The following is an 11666-nucleotide window of genomic DNA, read 5'->3' as shown; positions in this document are numbered from 1 at the left end:
TCAATATTTGTTTAAGGTTCTTTTTTTGAAGGTAAAATTTATTTTGAATGAAATGCTCAAATGTTAATTATATCTTTTAATGAGTTTCGACATACACACATACCTCTAACCTAAATCCCCTGTCAAGATAGTTAACATTTCCGTCACCCAAGAAAACTCCCTCTGGGTTTTTGGAACTACAATTTGCACATTGTCATCTCACAGAATCTGTCTGAAGAGGTAAATTAGGGACTCAGCAAGTAGATCGGTGATAAATGACCACAGAAGCAGTTCAGGTTCTGTTTGCTTGACAGAGAAATATGATCAGAGCAGAGGCTGAGGAGCGGGCAGGTTGTTTTAATTTCTGTATGCTGCTTACGTTCTCATTGTCATGCTAGTTGAGTATAAAGAACATTCAGGAACTGGAAAGAATAATTGTAGCTAGCTTCCACTCAGATACTATGTAAGTGAGCCCTAGCTAGTTTGGCTCAGTGGATGGAGCGTCAGCCTGCAGACTGAAGGGTCTCAGGTTTGATTCCAGTCAAGGGCACATGCCCAGGTTGCAGGCTCGATCCCCAGTATGGGGCATGCAGGAGGCAGCCAATCAATGATTCTCTCTCATCATTGATGTTTCTATCTCTCTCTCCCTTCCGCCCTGAAATCAATAAAATATATTTTAAAAATATGTAAGTAAAAGTTGATACAAAATGCATTCACATAGTGCATTTTTATCCAAATTGCAAATATATTAATGCAGTGTTTGGTTGTGTTCTTTCAACTCTTTAAAGTTTCAGATACTAATTCTATTCATTCAAAAGGATTGAAAAAAAGGGGGGGGGGCCACAAACCTGTGAATTTGGAAGATCTTGGAATACCTTCTTCTTCCAATCAGCAACCAATCAGTTGCTCCTCATACTCTACAACACTAATATCTTTTGTCTTTTTCATCTTAGCCAGTCTATTGTGTATCTCATTATGGGTTTAATTTACATTTCCCCAAAGACTAATAAGTTGAATATCTTTTCATATTTTATCAGCCTTTTGGATCTCATTTTTTTGAAGTGTTTCCATTGGGAAAATTTATTTTCTTGTAGGAGTTTTTTCACTTGTAGGAGTTATGTACTCTGGATACAAGTCTTTTGTTATACATATGTACATTATTATAAACTAGAGGCCCAGTGCACAAAAATTTGTGCACTCAGAGGGGTCCCTCAGCCCAGCCTATGCCCTCTTGCAGTCCGGGACTGCTTGGGGGATGTCTGACTGAGGCTTAGGCCTGCTTCCCGGGGGATTGGGCCTAAGCTGGCAGTCAGACATCCCTCTGGCAGCCCAGGAGCCCTTGAGGGATGTCTGACTAATGGAGGGAGCAGGCCCAAGCCGTTAGTTGGACATCCTTAACACTGCTGTGGAGGTGGGAGAGGCTTCTGCCACCACCACTGCACTGGCCAGCCATGAGCCAGCTTCTGGCTGTGCAGCGCTCCCCCTGTGGGAGTGCACTGACCATCAGGGGGCAGCTCTTGCATTGAGCATCTGCCCCTGGTGGTCAGTGCGTGTCATAGTGACCAGTCATTCTGCTGTTAGGGTCAATTTCCATATTACCCTTTTATTATATAGGATATCTTCTCCCACTCTATAGGTTGCCTTTCACTCTCAATGATCAATAGATGTTCTTAATTTTAACATAGCTCAATTTATATATATATTTTTATTATTAGTGCTATTTCTTCCCTGTTATAAACTTTTTGCCTACTTCTAGGTCACAAAGGTGTTTTCTGCTAAAAGAGTTATTATTTGACTTTTAAAGTATAGATTGACAATCCAAGTGAACTGTATTTTTGTTTATGATGTGAGGTAAGAGTTCAAATAAAGTTTTTTTATATGGATTTCCAAATGACCTGGCACCATTTTTTGAAAAGACATTTTTTCCCTCTTCATAGATGCATGTCCTGGAAGACTTGTAAAATTATATTTTACATATTTAAAATTTACATAAGATGTTTCAAACTCTACACATAGTTCTATAGTCTCCTATTTTTACACAATACTGTTGATGCATATAGGCTATTAATGACTGCATAGTATTCCATTATATGGATGTACCTACCATTAGAATTTAATTAATTACCTTAAAGTAGACATTTAGAGTTTCCAATTTTTTATTGTTGATATTAAGGTGCTGAAATAAACATTTTGTTCAAAGTGAGTGCCAGTTGTTTACTAAAGATAAATTGCTAGGTGTGAGAATTGCTGGATTAAAATATAAGGCCATTTAAAAGTTTGCCTTCTGTAAGGTTTATATCAATTTTTACTCCCACCACAGTATTTAAACTTGTTTCTTCATATTCTCACCAACTGTGGTTATTATCGATTATTTAAAATCTTTGCTAAATTGGGTGAAAACATTGTTTTCATTTCCAATTCTTTTTTAAAAAATATTTTGTATGTCCTTTTTAAACACCTTTATTTGTTCTTATTGGCTATTCCTATTTTGGATGGCCTGTTCACATCTTTGCCCATTTTTCCTGAAGTTGTCTTTTTCTTATTGATTTATAAACATATGCATAAATATCGACTATATGATGGTACGGCTTCATTTGAAGGATAAAGCATTTCAAAATAAAAGCAATAAAAAATTTAACAAAATAATAACAGTATCATCTAGCAGTTTCCCCAGTTTGGCTTTTAATCTCATATTGTCTAAAAGACACCAGTATTAACTCAACCTGTACTAAACTAACTTCTGCAGAAAGCCTCCGGGGTCCGGGGCCAGGTGGGCGGAGCCAACGTGTCCCGGACAGGTTTGCCCCGCCCTCTTTACCGAGGGGGCGGGACCAAAGGGCGCTCTGTTTGCGCGCGCAGCTTTCGTTGCCATAGACGCTGTGGGGCAAGAGGCTGGAGCTTCCCAGCCACTGTAGCCCGAGGAGCGGCAAAAACTAGCAAACCGGGGCCTCCGCACTGCGAGAATCGCCGGCGTGCGTAACGTTGACGTGTGACGTCATCCAGGCCCTGAGGCGCGTGCGCAGTGTGTGTACGTGAGTCGGGGGGCCCTCGGGCCGCCGTCGGCGGGCGTTCGGTGGGGGCGTGGGCCTGGAGGTGGGCTTCCGCTCCAGGCGTCTGGAGGCGGGTCTGAGCCTCCTTTAGGGCCTCCTTTCCGGACTCCCGGCGCCTCACCTCCTTCCTCCGCGGTGGGGGTTGCCGTAGACCCGGAAGGAGCGGAAGTGGAGGATGGCCCCCTGGAATGAGGAGAGCGCGTGAAGCGCCGCCTCTCTAGACTCAGGGCAGAGGTGGGCGTGAGCGAAGGTAATCCAGGCCAGGGTTCCACGCCCGGGCCGTCCTTGATATTCCACCGGGTGAAGCAGGGGCTGGGACTGTGGTTCCTCCAGGTCAGGGACAGGTCACCTCAATGGAGCTTGGGACTCACTCCACCAGCTGAAGGAAGAGCGAGGGTGCCCCTGGCCCACAGTGAAGCGCTGGATCCGCAGTAGCGATTACTTTCACTATTGCTGGCCGGAGGAGTTGTTGGCAGAAACACTCTAAAACTTCTTGTTAATTGGAGGGGTAACAACTGTTGATGAATTCTTGTGGGTTTTGTCTTGGGTCCAAGAACTTGGCAGGTCTTCCTTTTGCGGCTTTGGGCAGGGAGAACACGACTTCCTGCTGGAGTTTGCAAAAGAATGGCAATACTGACCCTTCAGGCAGAATTATGATGCCACAAAGCTCTCTAGAGAGCTCTTGATGAGAGGGATAGAGGAACACTTACTTGTTCTTTATATTATTTAAACCACATGCTTTTTTTTGTCATACATTGATGTGCTGGAGTGAGGGTGAAGTGCATTATTATGATTTATATTCAGAATCTAATCAGGAGTGCCTTTTGTGCTAAATGAAATCCATTCTTTTTTTTTTTTTTTTTTGAAACAACTTATTGAGTGCTTTAGTGTACTAAGTCCTGTTCTAAACTTGGGATGATAAATAAGCACACTGCAGAAAGAACAGTGAAAGTAAATGCTAATAGATTAGTCTTCTGGATATTACTGTATTTATTGTGGCGCCAGCTCACCTTTATTTTCCATTTTAATCATGAAGCCTTGACTTTTTGTGGGACGGTGATTGGCGATTTTTTCATATTTAACAAATTTAGGTTCTTTTTGAAAATTTGTGTAGAATGCATTGGATATACTAAATAAATGCCGAACTCATGAACTAAATTATCTGTTAGTTAACACTGTGCTAGCAAGTACAGTTGACCCTTGACCACCCCCCCCCAAAAAAAACTGAACTACTAATAATATCTGTTGAATGGAAGCAGTTAACACTTATTTTGTATATTATGTATTATATATTGTATTTCTACACTAAAGTAAGCTAGAGAAGAAATATTAAGAAAATCATAAGAGAAAATATATTTATAGTATTGATAGACAAAACCCCCACATATAAACGGACTTGTGCAGTTCCACCCCAGTGTTTAAGGGCCAGCGGTACCAGGTAATACTCAGTGCTCTATCTGCTGAAAGTTAGAACTTCTCCAGCACTATGTCATTAAGCCATGCTTTTTTCTCTTATGTCCCTTTCCCTCTCAGGTGGACAGATGTTTTTGGTTTCTCAGGCAGTGTTAGAACACAGAATGTAGGGTGACTATTTGTGATTTGTATTCAGTAAAGATATTCTTCACTTTAAAGTTTTTCTATCGAAGCGTTTTAATTTTAATGGCCAGAAGAAATCATGTTTTATAGTGTGAGCATGGAACTGTCTGACCAGGTGAGGCAGGAATTTATAGTTTAGAAACATGCTAGGGTGAACTACAGGTCAGTATCAACATTGAGTAGAAGGAGGCTAACCAGTCAGGTGTACAGAGATCTGGGCAGAGAACATATTTGGCAATTCTGCTCGGTTGATAAGTGGGTGGTAGCCAAAAGGCCTGGTATCAGGATCAGTATTGGATTCAGGTGCAGAATCCTCTCCTGGAAGAAAGTGAGATTTGGAGGAAGCTAAAACAAAAAAAGCTAAAAGTCAGTTGTTTGAACTTGATCAAATGATCAAATGTCATGTTTGGAGATGAATCTTAGTCTAAGTGTGTTTGGGGCTCTGTGAGTGGTATCTCGGCCATGCGTAGAGGAGGACTTCAGAGGGGAGCTAGAGGGATTACGTACTATGGGAATAAGAGCTGCCATTTACTGATGAATCTTCTGTGGAATTTGCTTTGTATATGCTAGCATATTTTATTCTCCTCTAAAAAAATGATACCTTGTCTGGCCGGAGTGGTTGAGCTTCAACCCATGAACCAAGAGAGCTCGCTGGTTCGATTCCCGTCCAGGGCATATGCTCCGGTTGCGGGCTTGCAGTAGAGGGCTTCCAGGAGGCAGCCAGTTGATGATGATGTTGTCTCATTGATGTTTCTGTGTTTCTGTCCCTTTCCCTCTCTCTCTCAAAATCAATAAAAAATACTTAAAAAGTGATACCTCAATTTTTAAAATAAGAAACTGAGGCTCAAAGATGTAAAATAATTTGACCAAGGCCACTTATTAAGCTGTAGGTGGCAGAGCTGGAATTCGAGCCCAGGTCTGTGGATATCAAAGCCTTTACTCTTTCTTTATTCCAAAGTGCCTCCTTATATAATTGAGTGTGATGACATTAGCCTTTCCATTTTAAGCGATTTGTCATGAGTGTGATCCGATTTGCTGTGGACGAGATTTCACTCACTTATAATTTTGATTCACTTAATTATGTGTTTTCTTTTTCTAGATTTTAATTTAATTTGAAAATGAGTGAGTGCAGAAAGCCAACCCTGGGTTCAAGTCCTGAGACATTCAGCCCAGATGTTGTTGCTGATATTTTTGAACTCTTTGCTAAGAACTTTTCTTATGGGAAGCCACTTAATAAAGAGTGGCAGTTACCAGATTCCAGTGAGATTTTCACCTGTGACCACACGGAATTTAATGTGTTCCTTGATTTGAAGAACTCCCTAAATGAAGTAAAAAACCTACTGAGTGATAAGAAACTGGATGAGTGGCATGAACACACTGCTTCCACGAATAAAGCTGGAAAAATAATTTCCTATGTGAGAAAATCTGTGAACGCTGAACTTTGTACTCAAGCATGGTGTAAGTTTCATGAAATTTTGTGCAGCTTTCCAGTTATTCCACAGGAAGCTTTTCAGAATGGAAAACTGAATTCTCTACACCTCTGTGAAGCTCCTGGAGCTTTTATAGCTAGTCTCAATCACTACTTAAAATCCCATCGATTCCCTTGTGAATGGAGTTGGGTAGCCAATACTCTGAATCCATACCATGAAGCCAATGACAATCTTACGATGATTATGGATGACCGACTTATTGCAAATACCTTGCGTTGGTGGTACTTTGGTCCAGATAACACTGGTGATATCATGACCTTGAAATATCTGACTGGACTTCAGAATTTCATAAGCAACATGGCCCCTGTTCACTTGATCACTGCAGATGGGAGTTTCGATTGCCAAGGAAACCCAGGTGAACAAGAAGCTTTAGTCTCTTCTTTGCAGTACTGTGAAGCAGTCACTGCTCTGACGACTCTTGGGAATGGTGGCTCTTTTGTTCTGAAGATGTTTACGTTGTTTGAACATTGTTCCATAAACCTGATGTACCTGCTCAACTGTTCCTTTGAGCAAGTCCATGTTTTCAAACCTGCTACAAGCAAGGCAGGGAACTCAGAAGTCTATGTGGTATGCCTCCACTATAAGGGGAGAGAGGTGATCCAGCCTCTCTTGTCTAAGATGGTGCTGAACTTTGGAACTGAAATGACCAGGAAATCTCTCTTTCCCCATCATGTGATTCCTGAGTCTTTTCTTAAAAGGCATGAAGAATGTTGTGTGTTCTTTCATAAATACCAGCTAGAGACTATTTCTGAGAACATCCGTCTGTTTGAGAGCATGGGAAAGGAGGAACAAGCAAGACTGAATAATTTAAGGGACTGTGCTGTTCAATATTTCATGCAAAAGTTTCAATTAAAGCCTCTTTCCAGAAATAATTGGCTGGTAAAAAAATCTAATATTGGTTGTAGTACAAATACAAAATGGTTTGGGCAGAGGAACAGATATTTTAAAACCTATAATGAAAGGAAAATGCTAGAAACTCTTTCATGGAAAGATAAGGTGGCCAAAGGATATTTTAATAGTTGGGCCGAAGAACATGTTGCATATCATCCTGGGCAAAGTTCTCTTTTAGAAGGGACAGCTTCCAATCTCGAGTGTCATTCATGGCATATTTTAGAGGGAAAGAAACTGCCAAGAGTGAAGTGTTCTCCTTTTTGTGACGGTGTCATTTTAAAGACTCTTAATGAAGCAATTGAAAAGTCATTAGGAGGAGCCTTGAATTTGGATTCCAAGTTCTGGCCAAAACAGCAGTATTGTTGCTCTTGCCATGTTTTTTCTGAAGAACTGATCTTTTCTGAGTTGTTTAGCCTTGTCAAGTGCCTTCAGGATGGGCAGGTTGTACAACCCAGCAACCAAATCAAGTGCCTGCTTGTGGGTTTTCCAATTCTCCCTGATACCAAAATACGCATACCATTGGAAGTTCAACTCTTTGAATCGGCTGAGCTCATGACTTACACCTGTTCATTGCTTCATGACGGAGACCCAATTTATCAGCGGTTATTTTTGGACTGCCTTCTACATTCATTACAGCAACTTAATACAGGGGATGTCATGATTTTGCCAGTACTTTCCTGTTTTACAAGGTTTATGGCTGGCTTGATCTTTGTACTCCACAGCTGTTTTAGATTCATCACATTTTCTTGTCCCATGTCCTCTGAGCCTCTGAAGATCTGTGCAGTCCTGTTATGTGTTGGTTACCAGGACCTTCCAAACCCAGTTTTCCAGTATCTGCAGAATATGAATGAATTGTTGAGTGCTTTGCTTACGTCTGATGCACCGGAGCAAGTTCTCCAGTTTGTGCCAATGGAAGTTCTCCTTCAGGGGGCACTGCTTGATTTTTTGTGGGATTTGAATGCTGCCATTGCTAAAAGGCATTTGCATTTGATTATTCAAGGAGAGAGAGAAGAAATCATCAGCAGCCTTCAGTTATGAAATTGAACTTGTCTTTCTGAGATTTAACTTTATGGCTTCCTACAGTTTCCATTGTCATTGCATCCCTTTGCTATTAATTTACAACCTTTCATTTTGGGAACGGCCAACTTTTGCATCATTTAAAGGCTCACTATTTCTGGAAAACCATCAGCTATTACCCATCTCTAGGATATCCACAGGCATAGGGTTTTTGTTGTGGAATCTGAGTGTTGATATTCAACTTCAAACATGAGATGTGTGTATGTGCTGGAGGTGGACACACCCGTAGTTGTTTAGTTGGTCTTATTTATCTGCTTAAGTTGTACCTGTGTGCCTTCATTCCGATTTTTTTCCAACTAAATTCCTCTCAATGGCTAATGCTGTTAATGAATTGATAGAGGTTTTAATGAAAGGAGGTGAATCACTGCTGAGCCTCACTGATTTCCTTTAGCATTGACCATGTCAGTTACAGATTTGGGGAACTCATCTTGCCAGATTTCTTAATATGTGTCATACAACGCCATTGACCCAATGAAGCTACTGTGCTGTTTTATGAATATTTTACTAGCCACAACCACTCAACTAGCAAGGATTTCAAGACAGCTTCAAACCAAAGATCATGTTTATAACTGAAAAATTATTGTGTCTAACAATTCCTGTATCATGGAAAGCCTCAATTGACAATGGTGTAGTAAATTTTAACTTCCAGGAAATAATCCGTGAAACTAAAAGATATTTTAAAATTGCAAAATAATGTTTATGATCTCATATTGGGAACACATGGATGTGATCAATACAGTAAATAATGGAAAAAAATTTAACACTTTCATAATGATGATTCAGCATTTAACATTAGTTAGTGTTTACAGTTTCTTTTTTCAGTATGAAAGTATCACTTTATCAAAAGTTTAATCATGAGATGTTTATTTTATCAGTTATGTTTGATTTCTTTTGAATTACATGTATTTGACAGTGTAACCTGGCTTCTCTGATAAACTACTAAGTGAATATTCATTACTTTGAAATTTCACAAAATGGAGAATATTTGTATTCTTACGTGTGCATTTTAGACATTTTGTTAGTCATATGAAAAACAGATGTATTATCTGATGTATTTGGTTGATAAATATTAATCTGAGTTTTTTTCATGTTCTTTGCTATTTTGAGTTCCATCATGTATTCATGAATAAAGTCATTAGCAGAGAGATATTTGTGTTCGTCTTTTTTATAGAGAATCATGGGAGAAGTTAAAAATATAACTTGGAAACAGATTTTTTTTTTAAGGAAGGTTTGAATGAGAGTTAATGTTCCTTCATTTCCTCTGATTTGTATTCATTAAAATTTAGTCCTTAATATTGTAATATTTATGGAAGCTCTACTTTGGGAAAGAAATTGAATACTTAAGAGGGAGGGGAGGGGATAGATTTAGTTCTTGTCAGGGAGGGTGTGGATGCCAGGAGGTAGATTTTCTGGAAGAAATATGATTTCCTACTGGACTTTATGGTAGCAGTTCCAGTTGTGTATATAATGACAGAAAATTGGTTTCCAAGGGAGAGTTAAAACCTCTCCTGGAAAACCATTTTGTTCTTAGTAATCTTTATGCCTTGGTTGGTTTGTGCCAATGTAATGACACAGTTTATTCTCACTTATCTTAGCGATTTGATTAGAATGAAGGTGAAACCCTATATCCAGGTTCTGGTATCAAAACTTTCTTTTAAGCTTCTCAAACAAGTATTGAATACTTAGGTTTTTCCTATACTGGAATATATATTATATTGGTGTATGCTAGAATGTATTTTGGTTTTCAGCCTGGCTTTTGGAATCAGTTGCTGTTCATCTGATTTATTAGATTCAAACGTTAAAGGTGAGATATGACTTGAGGAAGATTCAAACTGAACTGGATGTAGGTGACAGGTACCAATGATTTATAGGAATTTCTCTTTGAGAAAAAGGAGAAAACACATGCTTTCCAAAAAACGAATGAGATAGTAGAGGACAAGTATGAGATGGTTTGTATAGTTTATCAAGATAGTTATTACTCTTTAAAATTTTTTTTCGTAGATCTTGAGATCTTTAATTGTGATGCTTTTTGAAAAGAATTTATAGCAGACGGAACATGTAAACTTCATAAATGTGTTTCTTAAAAAAGTTAGATGAGAAAGAGATCTTATAAATTTAATTTCTTTAATTCTAATCTTTGTTCCTTCTAGAAGAAAATCAGTTTTATATTTCAGTGGGGGATTTTACATGTTATCCTAAAGTTACTTAAATATTTGAATGTGTTGAAAATACCTTTTCTGAAATAAATTTAAAATTAATGTGTGGACTTGACGCCATCTTTAAAATAGTTATTTTGTTTAAAAAGATTTGTGTTGCCTTACCCTGTTTGGCTTAGTGGATAGAGCATTGGACTGGGGACTGAGGGGTCCCAGGTTCAATTCCAGTCAAGGACACATGCCTGGGTTGTGGGCTGATCCCCAGTAGGGGGGCGTACAGCAGGCAGCCAATCAATGATTCTCTCTCATCATTGATGTTTCTATCTCTCCCTCTCCCTTCCGAAATCAATTAAAAAATAAATAAAATTTGTATTAAATTTTTTTTTTCTAATTCAAAGGTGTTGGAAAGAATAAAAGCAAGATTAAAATGTTCGGAGTGCTGAAAAAAACATGTTTTTTGACGGTTTTATTTTACTTTATGAGAATACCTGCCCTTTAAAAATATTTAAACCTTATTCTTTAATTGCAAGTGAGATCATTAATTCAATAGTTATAAATTAGTTATAGTGCTTTGATGTGGGTATATGAAATCAGTAAATCCCTCGTATTAGTAGAAATGAAGATGTTGATTATAAACCTAATCAAAATTTTATTTTCCATGGTTAAATACTTTCCATTGATTTTTTTTAAAAAAAGGGCAACACTGACATTTAGTGTATTTTTACTTTCTAAGGTGAACGTAAGAAATATGACATTTTTAGTTCTGTTTCAATTTTTTTAAAACATTTTAAAAACTTATTTTAGAGAGAGGAAGGGAGAGAGAAAGACATTGATTTGAGAGAAACCTCAATTGGTTGCCTCCCATATGAGCTCCAACCTGGGGATTGAACCTACAAACTAGATATGTGCCCTGATGGGGAATCGAACAGCAACCTTTTTGGTGTATGAGATGATGCTCCAACCAACTGAGCCACCCGGCCAGGGCAGTATAATTTTTTAATGAAGAAATCACTTTCAGCCTGGCCAGTGTGGCTCAGTGGTTGAGCATCAAACTATGAACCAGGAGGTTGTGGTTTGATTACTGGTCAGGGTACATGCCCGGGTTATAGGCTTCATCCCCAGTGTGGGGTGTACAGGAGACAGCCAATTAATTATTCTCTCTCATCATTGATGTTTCGATCGTTCCCTCTTCCTCTCTATGAAATCAATAAAAAATATTTTTTTAAAAAAGAAGTAACTTTCAAAACAAACTAGTGTGAAGCATGACATTGTTTACATTTTTACAAATCTTGTCTTTATAAGAGAAAACAGCCAGACTGTCAGATCTGTTTTTACATTTAATCTGTTGCAGTACATTGTTTTGATTGAAGTGCTTAAGAAAACCTGGCCTCACATAGATAGGTAGTTGGAAAAAGGAGGAGTATTTC

General features: G+C 38.8%; 2 protein-coding genes across 6 annotated transcripts in view; both read left to right on the top strand.

Annotated features, from left to right (window-relative positions):
- The first annotated feature begins 2847 nt into the window (after window positions 1-2847).
- Window positions 2848-9230, top strand: CMTR2 (cap methyltransferase 2). Of its 5 annotated transcripts, none has more exons than XM_059667511.1 (2): window positions 2848-3007; window positions 5725-9230. In XM_059667511.1, exon 2 carries the CDS (start codon window positions 5744-5746, stop codon window positions 8042-8044), a length of 2301 nt encoding a protein of 766 aa, XP_059523494.1. In that variant the 5' UTR covers window positions 2848-3007; window positions 5725-5743; the 3' UTR covers window positions 8045-9230. The 5 variants fall into 5 exon arrangements, with proteins under 5 accessions (XP_059523494.1, XP_059523496.1, XP_059523493.1 ...); XM_059667513.1 differs by having other exon boundaries at window positions 2848-3072; XM_059667510.1 differs by lacking the exon at window positions 2848-3007 and adding an exon at window positions 3142-3279.
- The window catches only part of HYDIN (HYDIN axonemal central pair apparatus protein), a 341424-nt gene continuing 332898 nt past the window's right edge, over window positions 3141-11666 (top strand). The window contains 1 exon segment of the mRNA XM_059665442.1: window positions 3141-3279. The gene's annotated coding sequence lies outside the window, so the exon portion shown is untranslated.

Source organism: Myotis daubentonii, chromosome 15 (assembly GCF_963259705.1).
Source record: "Myotis daubentonii chromosome 15, mMyoDau2.1, whole genome shotgun sequence".
NCBI classification, from domain to species: domain Eukaryota; kingdom Metazoa; phylum Chordata; class Mammalia; order Chiroptera; family Vespertilionidae; genus Myotis; species Myotis daubentonii.
This window is presented reverse-complemented; position numbering and strand designations above follow the sequence as displayed.

Excerpts from the sequence above, each read along its gene's own strand:
- CMTR2 (XM_059667511.1), top strand. The coding sequence starts at position 5,744 with ATGAGTGAGTGCAGAAAGCCAACCCTGGGTTCAAGTCCTGAGACATTC.